Source organism: Erinaceus europaeus, chromosome 14, assembly GCF_950295315.1.
Source record: "Erinaceus europaeus chromosome 14, mEriEur2.1, whole genome shotgun sequence".
Lineage (NCBI taxonomy): Eukaryota > Metazoa > Chordata > Mammalia > Eulipotyphla > Erinaceidae > Erinaceus > Erinaceus europaeus.
The window spans coordinates 29,446,314-29,470,259 of NC_080175.1; the positions used below are offsets into that span (position 1 = coordinate 29,446,314).

A 23,946-nucleotide genomic window follows, 5' to 3' on the forward strand; every position below is an offset into this window, starting at 1 on the left:
GTCCTTGCACATGGTAATATATACTCTTGATCAGGTGCATTACCACCTGGCACCTCTGACTCTAATACCTTACAAGGTGCCTTTATTTGGAAATAAGGTCTTTGCAGACACCTGTTTCTCCCTCAAATAGAACACCCTTATGATGCCCCTCAGGTAGGCTCCTCTCATAGTTTGGGTCTCTGTTCAAATATTCCTTTGAGGAATCTCTCATATTACCCTGAAATATATATACATGAGTAGGTTTTATTTCCTTCATAACACTTATAACTCTTAAAGAGGGACATTTGTATCTATCAAGCTAACCTTGTATCAGAATGACATCTGATACAGTGATACTCAACGTATATTCTTGAATGAAGAAATAAATTAGCTATTAATGTTTAATTCAGTCCAGATGCAATTATGATAAAGCTAAGATATTATTTTATGTTTCTACTTAAAAAAATCTTTTGGGGGCCAGCAAGATAGCTTACTGGACAAGGCATATGGCCCAGGTTTGAGCTCTTAGCACCACATGGGAGGTACTATAGAATCTGTGAAGCTTTGGTGCTGTGGTGTCTCTCTCTCCCTATTTGTATATATGAAAAAAATTGGGCCAGAGCAGTGTGAGAGTTCAGTGACACACACACACCCCACTGGAACATTCCAAATAACTCCAAAGGAGAAAATATTATACCCATACACCCACATCCATCCATCACTAAGGTATTTTTAGCATTGTGAATACTATGAATAATGTAAATTTACGGCATGTTATAAAGTGCTATAAAATGTGAAGACAGTACTGCCATGACAGTGGGGATTCCTTGCCTATGACACACAAAATATTCACATAGATGCTGGTGGGAAAGTTACCAGCACAAGGACATCTTGGCTTTGACTCTGGTTCTTGTTCAAACCATGCAGCCTGGCTCCAGGGTTCTTCTGCGAGTTCTTTTGTTGTCGTTTCTGGAATGCTCGTCTGGCCTTCTGTAGATCTCCTAGCATGTATTTTTCGAAGTTGCTGAGCAGTGTCTTGGTTTTGCTCTTTTCATCAACATCCCAGACATCGTCAAATGTTAAAGGTTGCTTGTAGCTTTTCAGAACGGTGCTAGAACAAGAATGACCCACAGCTGTGACTGCACAAACTAAGTTAGAGGCTGACTCCTTGATGTTGCTATTAGAACCTGCCTCCAAATGCTGGGATGGAGAAGTAGAAGGATAAGACTTCTCAGTTGCCCCTCTGCCCCACCTCCTCTGCCTTGATCTTGACAGAGGAAAAGGAAAGGCAGAAAAGGGAACAGGTGGGGCTGATGGACTGTTGTAGAAGACAGGAGAATGAGGGAAAGGGGAGAGAAACTACTGAATTAAGAGCTATACCACTGAAATAGTAGCCCAGGAAGTGGTATAGCAGAAGACCAGAGGGCTCACAAGTATGAGGTCTAGGGTTTGATTTTCTAGTTCTGCATATGCCAGAATAATTTTCTGGTTTGCCCTCTCTCACAATAAATAAATAAATAAATAAATTAATTAATTAATTAATTAAACAGCATAACCTCACCCTGCTCTTGTTTGTTCTTCCTCAAACACTGGCCCTCTCTGCCATTTTGACATCTTTTTGAGGGGCTTCCAGGATACTTTTCACATACTGAGCAGACATGGAGACTGATTCTATGCTGTCCCTCTAGATCAGAGGTCCTCTTTTTAAAAAAAATTTTTTGTATATTTATTTATTTATTTCCCCTTTTGTTGCTCTTGGCTTTTTTGTTGTTATAGTTATTATTCTTGTTGTTATTGATGTCGTCGTCGTTAGATAGGACAGAGAAATGGAGAGAGGAGGGGAAGACAGAGACGGGGAGAGAAAGATACCTGCAGACCTGCTTCACTGCCTTTTTTTTTCTTTTTTATTTATTTATTCCTTTTGTTGCCCTTGTTGTTTTGTTGTTGTAGTTATTATTGATGTCATTGTTGTTGTATAGGACAGAGAGAAATGGAGAGAGGAGGGGAAGACAGAGAGGGGGAGAGAAAGACAGACACCTGCAGACCTGCTTCACCGCCTGTGAAGTGACTCCCCTGCAGGTGGGGAGCCGCGGGCTCGAACCTGGATCCTTCCGCTGGTCCTTGTGCTTAGTGCCACCTGCGCTTAACCCGCTGCGCTACCGCCCGACTCCCTGCTTCACTGCCTTTGAAGCGACTCCCTTGCAGCTGCAGAGCTGAGGGCTCCAATGAGGATCCTTCCGCTGGTCCTTGCGCTTCGCCCCACTAGCGCTTAACCCACTGTGCTATACCGCCCAACTTCCCAGAGATTCTTTTTTTTTTTTTTTTTAATTATTATCTTTATTTATTGTATAGAGATAGCCAGAAACCGAGAGGGTTAGGCGGGGGAGAGAGAAAAACCTGTAGCCCTGCTGTACCACTCACAAAGCTTCTCCCCTACAGGTGGAGACCAGGGGCTTGAACCCAGGTCCTTGCACATTGTAACATGTGTTCGCAATCAGGTGTGCCACCACTCGCCCCCCTAGATCAGAGAACCTAAACCTGGAATTAGGAAATATGGAGGATGAAAAACAAATCACATCTTTGTTTTTTTCTAGCTTCTAACTGAAATAGCTTTTTCTTCTGAGTATGGGTGAGCCAATCACAGTTGTAAAAGGAATACCTTCTGACTTTTTCACCAGGCAACAACATAGATGTCCTCATGGATGCTTTCTACACATCACTGTTATAAATTATTAGACTTGCCAATTGGTCCTCTTCTTTAAAATGCATTTGTAAAGAAGCATTTGAATTAATATATCACAAGTTTGGTTTTAGTAAAAATACTATATTTCCATATGCCTGTTCTCCTTTATAACCTTTTATTTTATTTTTCTACATTGAAAACTGATACACTGACTTTATTATCTTTACATTTCCAACATACATCTTTAAATATCTTATATAAGACAAATTAAATATAAACCCAATAAAAATGTTGAGGAAACAGATGAGGCTTTCATGTATTTTTTGACAAATGTGGTAGTGATCAGGAATGACACTTTTCAGATTTAATCTATTCTCATACTTGGAAATGACAACTTTTAATTTTGCTTTTTTATCATTTTATTAGGGTGTGTTATGGCTTGCAGTACAGTTGTTGACACATGAGTATAATCTCTCATCTCTCTGTGATATGTCTGTAGGGCAATCTCGCCTCCAACTTAGACCCTTTTCCACCATCTTTCACCAGGCCCACCCCACCAGCAGCCTCTTTCCTTTCCTCCTTCCCCAGAGTCGTGAAATATTTCTTTTATTTTATACTTTTAAAACATTATGTCAAAGAGCTGGGTGGTGGTCCACTTGGTAGAATGCATGTGTTACCATGTGTGAAGGCATGAGTTCAAGCCCCCCCCCAGCAGCCATCTGCAGGGGAGAAACTCCACATGAGGAGGAGCAGTGCTAGTGTCTCACTCCCTCTCTTCCTATCTCTCTTTCCCTTTCTTTTCCTCTCATTCCTTGCCTCTCACTCTCTACTTAAAACAAAAACAAAACAAAAAACAGAAAGAAAAAGAAAAAAAATAGTTGGAGACAGTAGAATGGTGCAGGCACTGATCCCCAGCAATAACTCTGGTGGCAGAAACAAACCAACAAACAAAAATCTCTAAAAAAAGATTCATGGGAGTCCTAGCACAGCGGGTTAAGTGCATGTGGCGCAAAGCACAAGGACCGGTGTAAGGATCTCGGTTCGAGCCCCTGGCTCCTCACCTGCAGGGGAGTCTCTTCACAGGTGGTGAAACAGGTCTGCTGGTGTCTATCTCTCCCTCCACCTCTCTGTCTTCCCCTCCTCTCTCCATTTCTCTCTGTCCTATCCAACAATGACGACATCAATAATAACAACAATAATACAACAAGGACAATAAAAGGGAGTAAATAAATATTAAAAAAAAAAAAGATTCATGGGCATTACCAGTTAATCCAAGGGGTCTATGGAACTGCAAATTCCAAGGTTATCAGCTCTAGACTGTCTAGAGGTCCATGCTAACTGTTTCATCCCACACTGCCCCAAACTGTTCCACATTGCCTACCCCTTCCAATTTCTTTCTCTGTTCTACTGTCTTCATCTCCTACTACTATCCCCTTTTCCATGGAACCCCCAAGTTACCAAGAACAAATCCCCCTCCACCCTCTCCTCAGCATCTGAATTTTCCCAGTGAAGGGGCTGAATTACATTGATCTGTCAGTTTTAACATTCTCTGACTCTAAGTAGAAGGAAACTGGAGGTAACCAGGAATTTTCTGAAGATTAATATTTTCATCACTTTCAGAAGTGGGAGGGATATAGACAAGCCATACTCCAGGAATTTCCTACCTGTCATACCAACTAAAGGTAATGCTACTCAGAAATGAAGCCGTGAATGATGGATTCTGCAAGACATACAAAAATCAGAAAGTAAATCAGTTGAAAATGGAAATTGAACTGTAACATCAGAAATGGGGTCTCCTAAACATAATATGCTATAAAATAGATGTGATAATGAAGGTGGCTGGTGAACATATGTTTATTTGGAAACCTTAAGGTCACCAATAAAATGTTAATAGTGTATTTTAATAAATGTATAAATTAATTGCTGATGCTAAAGATCTGTGGCAAAACAATGTGAAAATCAAACTGACCAAAGTATGATCACCTTCTGTTTCCTTATGTCATAGAATTGTCTAGACCACTGTTTTCAAGGTGTCAGGACCTACACATCTTGAAGTTATATTTGTCAAGATGCTATCCAAATGGGACCAGGTGGTGACTCACCCAGCTGAGTGCACATGTTACAGTGCACAAGAACTGAGGTTCGAGCCCCCAGTTCCCACCTGCAGGAAGAAAGCTTCTCGAGTGGTGAAGCTGGGCTTCAGGTATCTCTGTCTCTCTCCCTCTCTATCTCCCCTTCCCTCTCGATTTCTGGTTGTCTTTATCCAATAAATAAACTTTTTTTTAAAAAAAAGATATTATTCAAAAGAGTAATATAGGAGATGGACAGATCTAGAGTCTTACATTTGATGAGTCATCTTTTTCTGAAAATGCTGAAAGGATCAGGATCAGGATTTGGATGCCATAGCAGGTGAAGAACAGGCAGGAATAAACCAGATCAGAAGTGTTATCCTATGGAGGAAAAAGAGAGAAAATGAGTCTTTTCTCTGAATTACATCTAAGTAACCCCTATTTCAATGCCTATTCTCAAATGTATTAAAGTCTATTGTCAAGGGGTCCTGGTGGTGACAGACCTGGTAGAGCACACATCACCATGAGAAAGGTCCTGGGTTCAAGCTGCTGGTCTCCACCTGCAGGGGGGGAAGTTTCACTAGCAGTGAAGCAGAGCTGCAGGTATCGCTCTGTCTCTCTCTACTGCCTCCACCCCCCTCAGTTTCTTTCTTTTCTATCTTTTTAAAAAGTATTTATTTATTCCCTTTTGTGCCCTTTTTAAAGATTGTTGTAGTAGTTGTTGTTGATGTCGTCGTTATTGGATAGCACAGAGAGACATGGAGAGAGGAGGGGAAGACAGAGAGGGGGAGAGAAAGACAGACACCTGCAGACCTGCTTCACCACCCGTGAAGCGACTCCCCTCCAGGTGGGGAGCCGGGGCTCCAACCGGGATCCTTACACCGGTCCTTGTGCTTTGAGCCACCTGTGCTTAATCTGCTGCGCTACCGCCGGACTCCATCTTTTTTTCTTTTTCTTTTATTTGCCTCCAGGGTTATTGCTTGGGCTGGGTGCCCGCACCACGAATCCTCTGCTCCTGGAGGCTATTTTTTCCCTTTTTGTTGCCCTTGTTTTATCGTTGTTGTGGTTATTATTATTGTTGTTATTGATATCGTTGTTGCTGAACAGGACAGAGAGAAATTGAGAGAGGAAGGGAGACATTCTCTGACTCTAAGACACCTACAGACCTGCTTCACCGCTTGTGAAGAGACCCCCTGCAGGTGGGGAGGGGGGCAGGGCTCGAATCGGGATCCTTGAGCCATTCCTTGCTCTGCGCATGTGCGCTTAACCTGCAGCTCTACCGCTGGAACCCTTCCCTTTTTTTCATTATTATTTTTTTTGCCTGAACATGACTTCATTGGCAAACATTTGAACCCTTGATTACCTTAATTGCACTATTAAAATGTTTAAATTTACCATTCCACTCAGCATACTAATTTCTCATTGTGTACACAGGCCAACTTGCCTGTCCGTCCACATCTTGTTCACTGGACTTTTTATAACTTCTGTGCAATAAGTAAAGGCCAAGGACTAGATGGCCTACTGTATGAAGAGACTACACAACAGTACTTTATTGCATTTAATGAAGTAATATGTGGGATTTACATTCGCTTGCATTATTTCACAAATAAACATGTCTAATACTAGATTATTTGAACTGAAATACTTGCATAGACAGGACAAAACCTACTGGATACAAGTGCCAGTAACCGGAGGGCAGTCTTGGTAGTCAGTCGCCACTCCACTCATAGCAGCCACCCTTACTGACCCTCGGGCAGAAGCGACATTGTGCTCCCTGCACCCAGCACAGCGGCAAGCTATTAGTTGGCCCCCAAAAGGCACTGCCAGGCTAACCGGCCACATCTGGCACAGCAGCTGCTTGACCGGCCACTACCCTGGGCGTGACTGCGGCTTCTGCAGAGACTCTCGGCCTCAGCTCAGCTGCGGTCCCCGGCCCCCTCACCCTCTCAGTTTCTTTCTCTATCTATCAAAAATAAAAAAGAAAGAAAGAAGATGACCATGTTACCAAAAGAAGTGGATTTGTCATGCAGACAATGAGCCATAGCAATAACTCTAATAGCAGTAATATAGCTGTAACTATATCTATCCTATTATCAAATTCCCTAAATACAATTCCATCCTAGAGTTCAACTTACTCTCTCTTTTTGTTAAGTTTTATTTATTTATTATTGGATAGAGACAAAGAGAATTGAGAGGAGAGAGGAGATAGAAAGGGAGAGAGACACCTGCATTCCTGCTTCACTACTTGTGAAGCTTTCCCCCTGCAGGTGGGGATCAGGGGCTTGAACTTGGGTCCTTGTGCACTGTAAAGTGAGCACTTAAGTAGGTGTGTCACTGCCTGGCCCCTCAACTTAGTCTCTACCACTTACTTTAAGTTAGACATTGCCCAGCAGTGACTTTTTCTTTTTTCCTCCAGGGGTTATTGCTGGGGCTCAGTGCCTGCACTATGAATCCACTGCTCCTGTGGCTATTTTTTCAATTTTTTTTTTTTTTAGATAGAACAGAGACAAATTGAGAGGGCAGGGGGAAGATAGGGAGAGAGAAAGACACCTGCAGACCTGCTTCACCACTTTTGAAGTGACCCCCCCCCCCCGGGCAGGTGGAGAACTGGGGGCTCAAACCCAGAGCTTTGAGTGGGTCCCTGCATTTCATACTATGTACGTTCAACCTGGTGAACCACCGCCTGGATCCCTCCAACGATGACTCTTCATGTTACCCTTTCTTTTCTCCTTACCTTTAGGAGTATCCGAATCAGAGTCTGGAACTGGAAAGTGCTACAGAATATTGAAAGAATCCAAAATATGGACAGGAACCAAGAGTCTTTTCTCACACACCACCGCCTGCTACGTTGGATCAGCAAAACCAGGAGCTAGAGAAAAAGTCACAGGCAGTTCTGAAGAACAGTGTCACTAACCGAGAACAAGAGTCAAGAAGGATGTCGGAGAGCAGGGGAAGAAAAGGGAGCTGGATGTAGAAATTGTTGAAACTAATCTCTTGTAACAAGCTTATTTTTTTTTCTTATGTTTTTAAATAGCAATAGAGAGAGAGATAGTGAAAGAGACCACAGCACTGAAGCTTCATTATTTTCGGTGGGGCTGGACTTGAGTGTGGATTATGAGCATGTCAAAGCAGCACACTATCCAAGTGAGCTATTCCACCCATCCTGGTAAGTTGAATGCTAAATTGTTAGTTTCCTCCCTGATACCATCCAACCGTTTCTTACAAGACTTCTACACTCTTCCTGAAACTCCCCAGCTCACTCCACCTCTACTCAACAGTTTTGAATAGGGAAGGAAAACAGAGGGTCATTTCCATTTTAACACAGTTACTTTGAAAAACGTTTGCAAGACTCAAGGTAATGAGTTTCGGGCACTGCAATCATCAGCTGGGGAAGGCAGATTCTGTTGGCTAAGTGCAAGTTATCTGCATCATGATTTTCTAATGAGGGAGCCAAAAAGTCGCTCAGCGAGTAGAGTGCACAATTTACTATGCCTGAAGACCTGGGGTCAAACTCCCAGCCACCACATGGGAGAACCATGTAAAGGGGAAACTTCATGAGCAGGAGAGCAGTGTTGTGGTATCTCCCTCTCTGCCTTTCACCTTCTGTCAAAAAAAAAAAAAGCCATCGAGAGTAAAAGAAACATGCTGGCATGAAGGCCCAGCAAAAATCCAGATTGGTGAGGGGGCTGGGTGTTGGTGTACCTGGTTGAGCACACATGATACAATGCGTAAGGACCCAGGTTCGAGACCCTGGTTCCCACCTGCAGGGTGAAAGCTTTGCTAGAGGTGAAGCAGTGTTGAAGGTGTCTCTCTTTCTCTCTCCCCTTCTGTCATCCCTTCCCTCTTTATTTATGACTGTCTTTATCAAATAAATATAGATAATAATTTTTTTAAAAATCCAGATTGGCAGTGGGGGTTGGGGGCTGGGAGTGGGAGAGAACTAAGTTGTGTTTTTTTTTTTTTTTTGCCTTCAGGGTTATCTCTGGGGCTTGGTGCCAGCAGTACACTCCACTATTCCTAGCAGCCAATTTTTCCTTTTTTTTTCTTCTGTTTTATTCATAGGACACAGAGAGATTGAGAGAGGAGAGAAGATAGAGAGGAAGAGAGGAAGACAAGACACCTGCAGACCTGCTTCACTGCTCGTGAAGCATCCAGCTGCAGGTGGTGGGGGCTGGAACCTGGATCCTTGAGCAGGTCTTCCCCCACTGCAGAGCACTGCTCAGCTCTATCTTACAATGATTCTGGGGATTTGAACCTGGGACCTTTGTTGCCTCAAACATGAAAGTTTTTCTTTTTTTCTTTTTTGCTTCCAGGGTTGTCGCAGGGGTTCAGTGCCTGTACTACGAATCCACTGCTCCTGGCAGCTATTTCCTCCATTTTTATAGGACAACACAGAGAGAAATTGAGAGAAGAGGAGAAGACAGAGAGGGGAAGAGAAAGATAGACACCTGCAGACCTGCTTCACCGCTTGTGAAGTGACCCCCCTGCAGGTGGGGAACTGGGGGCTCAAACCAGAATCCTTGAGTGGGTCCTTGCTTCGTACTATGTACATTCAACTCGGTGTGCTACCGCCCAGACATTGCATGCCAACCCCCCAAAACAAAATTCTAATTATATTATACTAAATAATTCTTTAAAAAATTTTTTTCCTTATTGGAGGATTAATGTTTTACAGTCGCCAGTAAATACAATAGTTTGTACATGAACACTATTTCTCAGTTTTACACATAACAATAAAACCCCCACTAGTTCCTCTGTTATCCTTTTCTAGGACCTGTACTCTCCCTCCCACCCACCCCAGAGTCTTTTACTTTGGTGACTAAATAATTCTTTAAACAGGGAGTTGGGTGGTAGCTCAGCGGGTTAAGTGCACGTGGTGCAAAGCCAAGGACCCACATAAGGATCCCTGTTTGAGACCCCAGACTCCCCACCTGCAGGGGAGTCGATTCACAGGTGGGTCTGCAGGAGTCTTTCTTTCCCCCGTTCTGTCTTCCCCTTCTCTCTCCAATTCTGTCTGTCCTACCCAACAATAACAACAATAATAACTACAACAACAATAAAACAACAAGGGCAACAAAAATTCTCTTTTCTTTTTTTAAGATTTTTTTTTTTCCTTTTGATCATCACTGGGGCTTCATTGCTCCAGACCAACTTTTTCAGATAGAACGACAGAGAGACAGAAAGACATCACAACACAGAAGCTTCTCTCACTGTGATAGGGCTAGGTTTGAACTTAGGTAATGCTCATGGCAAAGTAAACACAATAATCAAGATATTTTGCCAGCCCCAAATTTATTTATTTATCTATTTATTTGATGAGTGAAAGAGTTAGAGTATCACTCCGATATATGTGATGCTAGGATCAAATCTGGGACTAGATGCTTGAGAGTTCAACACATTATCCACTGCACCACTTCTCAGGCTACTTTATTTGCCAATTTTCATGACACAAATACTCCCCCCACGATGCAACTCTAACACGATGTCACAAAATGGCCTCGTGGGAGAAGCTGATTGTGCACAATCAGTTATTCTAATGGGGTCCTGCACACCACTGACTAAATTCATCTTTATTTATAACTCTGGTAACAAATGAAAACGCCTACAGGAACCAGGCAGATCATGTTACTGAGTGAATTGAGAATGGAGGACTATACTGGAGTATATGCCTAGTCTAACCAGGTAATTTACTCAATCCTAGTTGACCACTGCTCCAAGAGTATAGACCCATAGTTGCCAGACACTCTGATTTTTCAAGAAATTCAAATGACAAGTTGTTGGTATGCATGAGACCCCTTCTGTTTCATTTGGTTTAAATCCCCCCTGCTTAACACTATTCTATTTACATAACCACTTCATTCTATTTATATAACCGCTGTTAACAAGCACCTCCCTCCAGGGCATTGGTTCAATCCCCACTGTTTCATGATATGTTTTTGCTCCACCCCCCCTCCTTGTCACACTCTGATTGTCACCAGTCACTTTTCTCTCCACCCTCTCTATGTCACACCCTGTTTCCACCCTACTTGTCAAGTATATATAAAGACAGCGTTGTGAGTTTTAGAGTACTTTACCTTTAGTTTAGCTCAGCTCGGCTTAGATTGTGCTGCGTCCTGCATGAATAAAGAGATACTGCCTACAGCTCAACTATGAGTCCCTGGTCGTCTGTTACCTGCCCGTGAAGCCAGCCCGGCGAAAACAACATAACCCATCGAAAACAACAAGTGACACTGACATTGTCACTTATCATACACTTTTCCCATATTTGGGAGCTACTCTCTTCCCTGATCCAGCTTTCCAGCCCTTCTTCCATCCATGACATCATCTCCCCAGACAATAACTTGGGTCCACCTGCCTATCAGATGTCAGGCTCAGGAAAAAAAAAAAAAAAAAAGCTAGTATAGTCATGGGCCCTTTGGAATATAACTAAAATAGGCCAACTAACTATCTACAAAACAGAGACCCCCAAATCTTCATCTTCAATATTCCACAGCCTTCAGGTTCATGATTAGCCAACAATTTGTTTGGCTTTATATGTTAACTCTTTTTTCAGCCACCAGGTTCCAGATGCTAACACGATGCCAACTGGACTTCTCTGGGCAGACGACCCCACTAATGTGTCCTGGAGCCCCGTTTCCCCAGAGCCCGCCCCACTAGGGAACAAGAGAGACAGGCTGGGAGTATGAATCGACCTGCCAATTCCCATGTTCAGCAGGGAAGCAATTACAGAAGCCTTCTGCATCCTGTAATGACCCTGGGTCCATACTCCCAGAGAGATAAAGAATAGGAAAGCTATCAGGGGAGGGGAGGGGATCTGGAGTTCTGGTGGTGGGAATTGTGTGGAGTTGTACCCCTCTTATCCTATGGTTTTTGTTAGTGTTTCCTTTTTTTTTTTAAAGATTTAAAAAAAAATTTTGTTTATTCCCCTTTTTTGCCCTTGTTGTTTTATTGTTATAGTTATTATTGTTGTTGTTGTTGAATAGGACAGAGAGAAATGGAGAGAGGAAGGGAAGACAGAGAGGGGAGAAAAAGACACCTGAAGACCTGCTTCACCGCTTGTGAAGCGACCCCCCTGCAGGTGGGGAGGCAGGGGCTCGAACCGGGATTTTTACGCCTGTCCTTGCGCTTTGCGCCACCTGTGCTTTACCTGCTGCACTATTGCCCGACTGCCAGTGTTTCCCTTTTATAAATAAAATAAAAAAAAAATGATAGCAACTACTTAAAGAGGACTGTACAGCCCCCTACCCCCAAAATATGCTTGTAGAAGAGACATCAGTGTCTATCAAGTTTATACTAACAGGTCTCAATTCAGTGACTCACTGATTAAAGTTAATCAATTTAATCAAATTAATCAACTTAAAATATTATTGATAGAAGGATGGGAAGTGGCACACTCGGTTGAGTATACAGTTTACAATCTATAAGGGCCTGGTCTCAAGTCCCCAGTCTCCACCTGCAGAGTGAAAGCTTCACAAGAGGTCTCTATCTCAATCTCTGTCTCTGCCTTTGTCTCTATATTTCCCCCTTCCTTCTAGATTTCTCTCTGTCTCTATCCAATACATAATTTGAAAACAACATTTTCAGGTCTCGGCAGTGGCACACCCAGTTAAGCATAATATTATGCATATAATACTATGAACGAGGACCCAAGCAAGGACCGGGGTTCAAGCCCCCTCCTCCCCACCTGCAGTGGGGACATTTCACAAGTGGTGAGGCAGGTCTGCAGATGTTTATCTTTCTCTCACCCACTCTAACTCCCCCCCAACTCAATTTATCTCCATTCTATTGAACAAAATAGAAAAAGATATTTATAGTATTTAGAAAATTGTATTACATCAAAGAATGTAGATTTCATTAGTAATCCTGAAAGTGGCAAGTTATCAGGGAATAAGGTACACATCTTGGTCTTTATGGCTAATACTCATCTTTGGGAGAAGATTCTACAAGTTACTGTTGAAACACTGAAATTTCTTTCAAAATACTACAATCAAAACACTACCAATCTTTGCCTCTCCATGGGTCTTTTTAAAAGCTGTATGAAATTGGATTTAATTCCATTACACCCCCGAAAAAATTAGATTTCAGCTAGAAGACTGAGTAAAGAGAAGATAAACAAGGCCGAGGAGGTCTTACCCATGTGCCTAGGTATAGACTGGGATTGGTGTATTTAATAGCAGGGACTGTGGCTTGTCCAGCATTTTCTGTGAGCACAAAGGCCAGTTCAGTGGCTGCTAGAATAAGAAGAACTCCAACAAGCACCTGAGAAGGGAGAGACAGGAGAATATCATTCTTTAGAATAGAATGGTTTCCAGTAATAGGTGAGAAAAATTGTATGTGATAATTCAGATAACATAATCCATAATTATTTCTGGAATTAACAGATACCTATAGTACAAGCAATGAAATAAAGTTCAGGGGAGTTGGGAGCTAGTGCAGTGGGTTAAGCGCAAGTGGCACAAAGTGCAAGGACCAGTATAAGGATCCCGGTTCGAGCCCTTGGCTCCCCACCTGCAGGGGGGTCAATCCACAAGTGGTGAAGCAGGTCTGCAGGTGTCTGTCTTTCTCTCCCCCTCTCTGTCTTCCCCTTCTCTCTCCATTTCTCTCTGTATTATCCAACAACAACGACATCAGTAATTACAACAATAAAACAACAAGGGTGGCAAATGGGAATGAATAAATAAATTTTAAAAAAGGGAATAAAGTTCAAAGTATGCTATAAATACTTTGAAGAGTGTTGCTGAAAGAGAAATAACAGACCAAAAATGTAGGTACTTATACTAAATCTACCCAGACATAATATTGAATTTACTTGTTTCAACCTCCTTGAGATTCAAGTTCCCACAAGAATGTCCTTCTAATTGGTCGATAAGTTATTTTGTGATCAATATCAATGATGTAGTCTTTTTCATTCCCCAAAGAAAAATGAGTTAACCTGTCATAAAATGAGTTAACCTGTCATTCCCTGTAGGGAGGTTAACTAAACTGAAATAATTTAATCTTTGCTTATCTTGCTCCTTTCCTGACCATAGACACCTTTCTTTTTGAATGATTTTTTCAGACCACTATCCCACTTGCTAATTAGAGAGTTTCTGGTTCATTAATTGTTTAATAAATCTTATTAGGGGGTAGGGGTAGATAGCATAATGGTTATGCAAAGAGACTCTCATGCCCGAGGCTCTAAAGTCCCAGGTTCAATCCCCTGTACTACCATAAGCCAGAGCTGAGCAGTGCTCTGGTAAAAAAAAAAAAAAGAAAAAAATCTTATTAGGTCTCTAAAAATAAAATTGATGGAAGCTAGCAAGATAGCTAACCTAGGAAGGTGCCTCTTTTGCCATGCACATAACCCAGGTCCTGACTTGGTCCCCATCATACTGGAGCAAGTGGTGATGCTGTAGTCTCTTTCCCTCTGTCTCTCTCTATCAGAAAAGGTTGGCCCAGAAGCCTCTGTGACTACAAAAACAAACCTGGGTGGTTTGGAAGAAACAGCAGTAGAATGCAAGACTTCTAAGCATGAGGTCCCAAGTTTAATACTCAGCACTGCATATGTCAGAGTGATGCTTTGGTTCTCTCTCTCTCTCTCTCTCTCTCTCTCTCTCTGGTTAATAATGGGGATATAGTGTACAGGTTATGCAACCAGCCTTCATACAAGGTTCAGTCCCGAGCACCACCATAAACCAGAGCCAAGCAGTGCTCTGGTAGATAGGTAGATAGATAGATAGATAGATAGATAGATAGATAGATAGATAGATAGATAGACAGACAGGATTTACTCATAATAAGTAAGATAAACTCAGTTAGATTTTGTTATTTATAGTGTGATAGTCTTAAAACATGTCTGTAAATTTTTTGCCATTCTTCTCTTCAAGCTTAGTTCTCGTTTCCTCAAGTGTGAGCTGAAAATAGTGACTTTCCTACAAAGAAGAGGATAACCAGAAATCACTCCCATTCACTGTCACAGCAAAATCAATAAAATATCTAGGAATAAACCTGACCAAAGATGTGAAAGACTTGCATACTGAAAACTATGAGTTACTATCCAAAGAAATAGAAAATGATACAAAGAAATGAAAAGATATCCCATGCTTATGGGTTGGAAGAATTAATATCATCAAAATTAATATTCTACTCAGAGCCATAAACAAATTCAATGTGATAACCATCAAAGTCCTGCCAAGTTTCTTCAAGAGAATAGAACAAAAATCACAATGATTTATCTGGAACCAGAAAACACTAAGAATTGCCAAAACAATCTTGAGGAAAAGAAACAGAAATGGAGGTATCACACTCCCAGATCTCAAACTATACTATAAGGTCATCACAGTCCAAACAGCCTGGTATTGGAACAAAAATAGGTATACAGACCAGTGGAACAGAATGGAAAGCCCAGAACTAAACCCTCACACCTATGGACATCTAATTTTTGATAAAGGGACACCCATGTTCAGCGGAGAAGCAATTACAGAAGCCAGACTTTCCACCTTCCACACCTCACAATGATCCTGGCTCTGTACACCCAGAGGGATAAAGAATAGGGAAGTTGTCTGGGAGATGGCACAGTGGATAAAGCATTGGACACTCAAGCATGAGGTCCCGAGTTCAATCCCCTGGAAGCACATGTACCAGAGTGATGTCTGACTCTTTCTCTCTCCTCCTATGTTTCTCATTAATAAATAAATAAAATCCTTTTAAAAAAAATTTAAAAAAGAATAGGGAAGCTAAGCCCTCAAGGGAAGGGATTGGATATGGAGCTCTGGGGGTAGGCAATGTGTGGAAATGTACCACTCTTATAAGAGTCTTGTCAGTGTTTCCATTTTATAAATAAAATAATAATAATAAAAACAGTCTTTCCTTTAAAGGAGTAGAACATGACAACAGTGATGGTGTGTTTCTTCTAGGACTAACTTGCTCTTTATCAGATTACTCGATGTGAATAAAATCACCAGTTCGTCATAAGGGAACTCAAGCAACTCAATGGAGAGCCCCCTTTGGTAAAGAGCTAAGACTTCCTGCCAGTAGCCATGAGTGAGCTATCTTAGTAGATCCTCTAGTCCTAATCAGATGAGTGTAGGATGCCTTCAGACAGACTTAGTCCCAATCTGATAATTAACTGCAACCTCGTGAGAGACTCCCAGATAAGCTGCTCTCAAATTCCTGATCCATGGCAACTGTGAGACAAAACATGTCATTTTTGGGCTGCTAAGTTTTGGGGTAACTTGTTGTACAACAATAGAACATAAATGGGTAATTTAAAGGAAAAAAGAAATAATAAGCATATGGAAAGATATTTAAACTGACTAGTAATGAAAGGATACAATTTCAAATTGTGATATTACCATTTTTATTTACCTGATTAGCAAATAACAAAAAGTTTGATAATAAAAAGTTGATGAGACTGAGGAAAAACCTCTCTGGATGACAACTTACAGTAGCTATAAAAAGTTTGAGTCCACATACTTTAAACTCAGTAATTTCATTTCTAGAAATTTATCCTTTAGATAAGTTCTGTCAGATAGCATACTTATCCTACTCATATGGACAAAACTATGTATTGAAGCACTGTTTATCATGGCAGAAAGTAAGAAACCACCTAGTTTTAATATAAATTATGTATATGAATGATGGTACATTCAAACAACAGTACCTCAAGTTGTCATTACACAGATATATATGTATATATATGTATATATATGTATATATATGTATATATATGTATATATATATATAAAGATCTTTACATTCTAAAGCAGAAGGATCTCAAAACTAAGAATGTATGTAAGATGCTCTGAGTTGTGTTGTAAAAAAGACGGATGTGTAGGCACTTGTAAAAGCATGAGTTATCTCTGGAAGGTTACACAGGAACTGATTAAATGAGATCAGGTGCATCAGGGTGGTATGTGTGGTTGTAGATTACACAAGTAACTGATAGCGATGGTTATTAGATACTATGAGAGACTGAGAGTATTTTTGTACTTTATGAACTTTGAACCCCTCTGAGAATCACCTGTTCAAAAGATTAAAAAGTTAAATATACTAACACACTGTTCTAAAAAAAAAGTAAATGATGTGAATAGACAGTTTATAAATGAAGACATATTCTTTATGATGTTCAAAAAAACCAATCAACACCACTTACAGAAATGCAAATGTTTAGAGAATGCCCTTTTTGCGTATAAATTTTAGAATAAATGTTACTTGGTCCTAGCAAGGGCGCACAGCCATGCACTTTAACATACTTTTGCTGAGAATATAATTTTTTAACATCTTTGTTGGGGGATTAACAGTTTATAGTTAACAGCAGAATATAATAGTTTGCACATGCATAACATTTCCCACTTTTTCACATAATAATACAGCCCCTACTAGGTCTTCCTCTGCCGTCCTGTTCCAGGACTTGAGCCCTCCCCCCAACCCACCCCAGAGTCTTTTACTTTGGTGCCTTTTACAACTCCAGTCCAAGTTCTGTTTAGTGTTTTCCCTTCTGATCTTGTTTTTCAACTTCTGGCTATGAGTGGAAGAATATCATTTGACAAAAGCCCTTTTATACTATAAATATTTTCCATCATGGTGATAAGAGGTAGCATAATGGGTTGGGCTCTGGATTTCCATGCATGAGCTACCAAGTTTGATTCCTGCACCCCATATGCCAGTGATGTTCTGTTTTTGTTTTTAGTTTTAATTTTTTATTATCTTTATTTATTGATTGGATAGAGACAATCATGAATTGAGAGGGAAGGGATAGAGAGACACCTGCAGCACTACATCACCACTCGCAAAGCTTTCCCTCTGCAGGTGGGGACTGGGGACTTGAACCCAGGTCCTTGCTCATTATAACATATGCGCTCAGCCAGGTGCACCACCACCTGGCCCTGTTTTTGTTTTGTTTTGTTTAGCTTTCTCTCATAAGTAAAAAAAATTAAATCTTTTAAATTTTTTTCTAAGTTGTTTTGTCCCTGGGGTTATATTAAAATAGGACCAGAGAGGGAGTCTGGGAGGTAGTGCAGTGGGTTAAGCGCAGGCGGCGTGAAGCGCAAGGACCGCCATAAGGATCCTGGTTCGAGCCCCCGGCTCCCTACCTGCAGGGGAGTTACTTCACATGCAGTGAAGCAGGTCTGCAGGTGTCTATCTTTCTCTCCCTCACTGTCTTCCCCTCCTCTCTCCATTTCTCTCTGTCTTATCCAACAACGACAACAACAATAAAACAACAAGGGCAACAAAAGGGAATAAATAAATAAATATTTAAAAAAGAAAAAAAATGTTAAAAATAGGAAGAGAGAAAAAGCTACTAAAATAGAGCCAAATCCATAGGTGGGGCCAAACTGCCAACATTCTAAGAGGCCAGAAACAACACGAACATTGTGTTTGAAAGGGCCATTAAAATGGACTTTTGGGGACAGGTGGTGCTGTGCATGGTTAAGTGCACACAATACAGTGAGCAAGAACCTGGGTTCAAGCTCCCAGTCCCCACTTACAGGGTGAAAGTTTCACAAGTGGTGAAGTAGGTCTGCAGGTCTCTCTCTTTCTCTCCCCCTCACCCCCTCTCAACTTCTCTCTGTCTTATCTGATAAAATAAAAATAAATAAATAAATACAATAAAATAAACTTTCAAGGGACTAGGTGGTGGCACACCAGGGTAAGTGTGTGTATTACCAAGCACAAGGAACCAGGTTCAAGCCCCTGGTCCCCACCTGCAGGGGGAAAGTGGTGAAGCAGTGCTGCAGGTGTCTCACCCTCTCCCTCTCAGTTTCTCTCTGTTCTCTCAGTTAAAATAAATAAACAGCAAAGTCCTGGAACCTTAGGGTGGGGTGCAGTTTCCTGTATGCTTCTCTCAGTTCATATCAATTAATATTGCATCTGCTGATCACAACCTAATCAAAGCAACGAGTGCCACCTCAGCATGTTTCACCTCAGACTCTGTCCAGAGACTTCAGGAGTGGATTGACAACCCTTCAGCTTCATTACTTGGGTGAGACCTTTCCTTTCATAGTATTCTCTAATTCAATTGCAGGTGGTTCACTTCCTAACAAAGTCCCAAAACCTAGATATAGACCTGGTCCCCTAAGAACATATGTTCACACGTATCTATAAACTAGAGCAAAATATATACCTGAAAGCAAAAGTACACAATAGTCTAAAGTGAGTATCCCTCAACACTTCATCTGCACTATTCCAGCCTTTAGGTCCACAATTGTTCAACAGTTTGTTTGGCTTTGTATGTTAACTCTCTTTTCAGCCACCAGGTTCCAGATGCCAGCATGATGCCAACCAGACTTCCTTGGACAGATGACCCCACCAATGTGTCCTGGAGCTCCACTTCCCCAGAGACCCACCCTACTAGGGAAAGAGAGAGGCAGACTGGAAGTATGGATCGACCAGTCAACACCCATGTTCAGCAGGGAGCAATTACAGAAGCCAGACCTTCCACTTTCTGCAACCCACAATGACCTTGGGTCCATACTCCCAGAGGGATAAAGAATGGGAAAACTATCAGGGAAGGAGATGGGATATAGAGATCTGGTGGTGGGAATTGTGTGGAGTTGTACGCCTCCAATCCTAAGGCTTTGTTAATGTCTCCTTTTTTAAATTAATTAATTAATTAAAAATAAATAAATAAAACAGTTTTTAAAAAATGAACTTTCAACTACTTCTACTTTGTGGTAGTTTGCTATTAAGCTCCAGGTCTGTTTGTAAATATAACCTCTTTATCCTACTTTGCCTCTGCCATCTGTTTCTTGTTAGGTCCCTGACTCAGGTACATTTGCCTACTACAATAAAAGCACCCTCTTTTTCCTACCATAAGCCCCCCTTTTGTAAAATATTTAGCCTACTCAGATCAGTTGTGTATTTAGGTAGAAACTGGACCTGTCTCCAACACTATCACTGGTCCCATCTCCTGGCTTGTGATTGCTTTAGCCGTGGACACAGAAGACAATTCTGCTCAAAGAGCAATGGGGACAATTTCTGGGCACTAACTCATAGGGGTTTCTGGAATAGTTTATCTCATAGATCACCCCCCTTCCCCCCTCAACTTAAGACCTTCATACTTACCTTCGGGTAGAGACATCCAACTCAAGGGATTTGATCATGGGTCTCTAGCTTCATATCCAGTGACTTAACCACTCAACCACAGCCATCAGCCATGCTGGGAGAAGGTTTCTAGTAACCTTATCCTCTATCCATAATCACTAAAACCTGCAAGGACCCACTTCTTGCTTCCAATCACAACTTTCAGATGTTTTCCCTTCTCCATCTCACTCTTGCCCTCTTTCTTCCCTTTCCATGTTATATCTCAACAAAAACTAAACCATCTCTACGTACCCCACTTTTTCAAACCATCCCTATGTACCTCATCATTTTTCCTCCTTTCCCTTAGTAATGCTTTTGATATTTTTGCTTTTTAAAAGTTCTGCATAAATTCTTGAATAAGTTGTTCAGTTTCCTTGAATTATGTCATTGGGAATTCAATAGGAATTCTATTGATTTTATAAATTGCAGACTGCTTCTGAGAAGTGACAAGGATCAGAGACTTCAAGATCTAAGGAGGGAACTGGTAGGGAGTTGGAAGAACTGGGTAGTATTGGGGCATATTTATCCTGGGTTCCTTGTTTTACTGAAATACTTGTATAAATCCACCAGTCACACCTAAAATAGAGACTGTGTACCCAACACAAGAATTTCAAAGTTAACTGGAAAAGGTCTTTGGTGATTTGTTATATGAGATTTGCATTATTTCTATAGGCAAGAGGTTTTTTTATAGATTGCCTTAGTCAAGTCAACAATTAAGGAATCCCTGATGGTGGGTGCCCAATATTGGTGTTTAAAAAAAATGGAATGTTTTATAAAACATTTATTTTTGGCATTATCAGGGCCTTATGCAAGCACAATGTCATCATTCCACACCAACTTCTTCATATGCAGATATCAGAAAAAAATACTGAAAAAATATTGGAAAATAAGAAAACACAAAGCAAAACTTGGACTGGGTTTGTTTTACTGCACCAAAGTAAAATACTCTCGAGTTGGAGTGGAGGGTTCAGGTACTGGAACATAATGACAGAGAGGAGGAGAGAAAGATAGACACCTGCAGACAGACCTGCTTCATCGCCTGTGAAGTGATTCCCCTGCAGGTGGGGAGCCGGGGGGCTCAAACCGGGATCCTTATGTCAGTCCTTGTGCTACCTGTGCAATTCCCCTTCTACTTTTCCTCTCTCCTATCAACTACACACACACATCACATACACACATCTCAATCAACTAAACAGAAGAAAGGAAGAGAGAACCCTAGTTTCTTTTGACACCAACAACATTAATGGCACCCCCTTCATAGTATTGAGTAGAAATACTCCATACACTGGGAGTCGGAAGGTAGCGCAGCAGGTTAAGCACATGTGGCATAAAGTGCAGGGACTGGTATAAGGATCCCGGTTCAAGCTCCTGGCTCCCCACCTGCAGGGGAGTTGCTTCACAGGTGGTGAAACAGGCCTGCAGGTGTTTATCTTTCTCTCCCCCTCTCTGTCTTCCCCTCCTCTCTCCATTTCTCTCTGTCCTATCCAACAATGACAAGATCAGTAACAACAATAACTACAACAATAAAACAACAAGGGTAACAAAAGGGAATAAATAAATAAATATTTTTTAAAATACTCCATACAAATGGCCACATGATACTGGCAGAAGCACACATGCATATATATATATATATATATATATATATATATAGAGAGAGAGAGAGAGAGAGAGAGGAGAGAGATCTCAACTAAAAGACAGCCATTGTCCCTATGGCAGCCTCTATTATAATCGCCAAACAAGGAAAATGCAAGAGAACTTAAGGTTAAATTAGTCGTGGTCCAGGAGGTGGCACAGTGATAAAGCTTTGGTCTCTCAAGCATGAGGTCCCAAGTTTGATCCCCGGCAGCACATGTGCCAGAGTGATGTCTGGTTCTTTCTCTTTCCTCCTATCTTTCTCATAAATAAATAAAATCTTTTTTTAAAAAAAAGGTTGAATTAGTGGCCATTGGGGAATAGTTGTGTGAGCCACCCAGAGAAGGAGCCAAGGAATCGTCTTCGAAAGGGGTGAAACATGAAGGAGTCCTAGTGTCTGACACAATGAAAAGTTATCCGGGAGCAGACACAGCCTCTCACAGACAAGTGTCTGTGAGGGGTGGGGCAGTGGGGGGTGGTAGCCTCTCTGTTGTGCACTTGGCAAAGCAGAACACAGGCCTGAGCTGAAAGTATTTTATCTAATACTCAATGCAGAGTTTCAAAAATATTGAATGGTTTGGCATAATAGCTCACTTGGATAGCGGTCCTGCTTTGCTGTGAGTGCTATGTGGTAGCCACCGCACTAGAACATTCATGGAAGATTTGATACCATTCTCTCTCTCTCTCTCTCAACTTTATCTGAACTTTGAAATGCAACTTGCAGAAACAAATTGCTTATCCAAGGAAGATATTTCCAAGGATACAGTCTTGGGGCCCTGGAGTTATCAGCAACTAATAGTAATAATCACAATTTAAAACATGTCCTTAATCACTTAAAAATTAAGTCCCAGGGGCCAGGTGGTGGTATACTTGATTGAGCTAGCAAGGACCCAGGTTCAAGCTCCTCCTACTCCCCACCTGCAGGAGAAAAGCTTTGTGAATGGTGAAGCAGAACTACAGGTGTCTCTCGGTCTCTACCTCCCCCTTCCTCTCAATTTCTGGCTGTCTCAAATAAATAATGATCATAAAAATTAATAAAAAGTCAGGTACCTCCCTGACTTTTTATTTTTATTTTTTTATGCCCCTGTCTAGTTGTGCTCTTGAAATGGAATCCATTCTTGTCCTGCATTAGTTCTTGGGGGCTAATAAGATAAAACTATACACAAAAAGTTTACAAACTTGAGAGACTCATTTTTGCCATGGAAACAATAAGATGATACTAACATGTGTTTTCAGAACACAAGCTTTAATTATTTTTTTTTCCCATGTAGAGAAACTCAGGAAAGGAGAATTTAATCACAGCAAACTGCTTAGCATGAACTGAGCATGATCATGTCAGAAGATCCAGGCTCAGAGTACTGTTTCTCCAGGACTGGAAATTCCACAGCACACCCCAGACTGCACACATTATCACACATAAAGGTCTGAGTTCAAGTCCCTGGTCCTCTTGTCCTGAGGGGTGAAACTTCACAAGCAGTGAAGCAGTGCTGCAGGTGTCTCTCTTTCTCTCCCTCCCTATTTCTGTCTGTTGATATAAAAAAAGAAAAAAGAAAAGAAAAAGCCACCAGAAGCTGTGGAATCATCAGCATTGAGGCACCAAGCCTCAATGACTTGGGGCAACCTCTCCAGTTTGCAACCTGCTAGTAAGCGCGCGCACACACACACACACACACACACACACACACACACACACACACACACCTGGCAGTGTGTAGATTTCTTTATATTTCACTCATAAGTCTGGTTTGGTTTCATAAGGAGCTCTAACTATATGTGGGTAGCTATATTTGTTTGTATGTATTTGTGGAATGCTGGAAGGAAAGACGGGAGGGAGGGAGGGAGAAAGGGAGGGAGGGAGAGAGGAAGGTTGAGGGGGCATCTTTGTTAGCACCTACTAGGTTTGGTTTTGTGAAATCAAAGGCTGAATACTATCTCAAAGACAAGTTGGTAGAGTCTTGGAAAGAGGTGTGTCTGTAGCTAGAAAATGAAGCTGGACTGTTCTTAGAGGAGGCAATAGAAGGAGGACAGTGGAAGAGCCAGGGGGTCAGGCAGTAGTGCAGAGGGTTAAGCGCACGTGGCGCGAAGCTCAAGGACTGGAGTAAGAGTCCCCGTTCGTTCGAGCCCGGCTCCCCACCTGCATGAGTTGCTTCACAGGCAGTGAAGCAGGTCTGCAGGTGTCTGTCTTTCTCTCCCCCATCTTTCCCTCCGCTCTCCATTTCTCTCTGTCCTATCCAACAACAACAGCAACGATAAACAAAAGCAATAAAAGGGAAAAAACAGCCTCCAGGAGCGGTGGGTTCATAGTGCAGGCACCGAGCCCCAGCAATAACCCTGGAGGCATAAATAAATAAATATAAAAGTGGAGTCTTAATAAAATATCACCATGAATTGCTCGACAAGCCCAAAGTACTATCTTCATTATTTGTTAGGAGAAATTACTTAGAGATCAAGGATGCAGTTCAGCAAGAGGGCATGTGTGAGATCCTAGGTTCAATTCTTGGAACCTCTTGTGAGATC

The 23,946-nt window shown here is 41.6% G+C and overlaps 1 protein-coding gene across 2 annotated transcripts in view; it reads right to left on the reverse strand.

Moving 5' to 3' along the window:
• ABCC2 (ATP binding cassette subfamily C member 2) overlaps positions 1–23,946 on the reverse strand; it is a 102,018-nt gene that overhangs the window by 64,053 nt on the left and 14,019 nt on the right. The window contains exons 3-7 of one of the 2 annotated variants that reach the window (XM_007530262.3): positions 12,865–12,990; positions 7,466–7,600; positions 5,005–5,112; positions 4,327–4,382; positions 856–1,090 (exon numbers count right to left, since the gene is read on the reverse strand). In XM_007530262.3, the coding sequence (XP_007530324.1) occupies positions 856–1,090; positions 4,327–4,382; positions 5,005–5,112; positions 7,466–7,600; positions 12,865–12,990 (660 nt within the window). Of the gene's footprint in view, positions 1–855; positions 1,091–4,326; positions 4,383–5,004; positions 5,113–7,465; positions 7,601–12,864; positions 12,991–23,946 lie in introns of those variants that run through there. The other variant, XM_060171497.1, reaches the window with a different exon arrangement.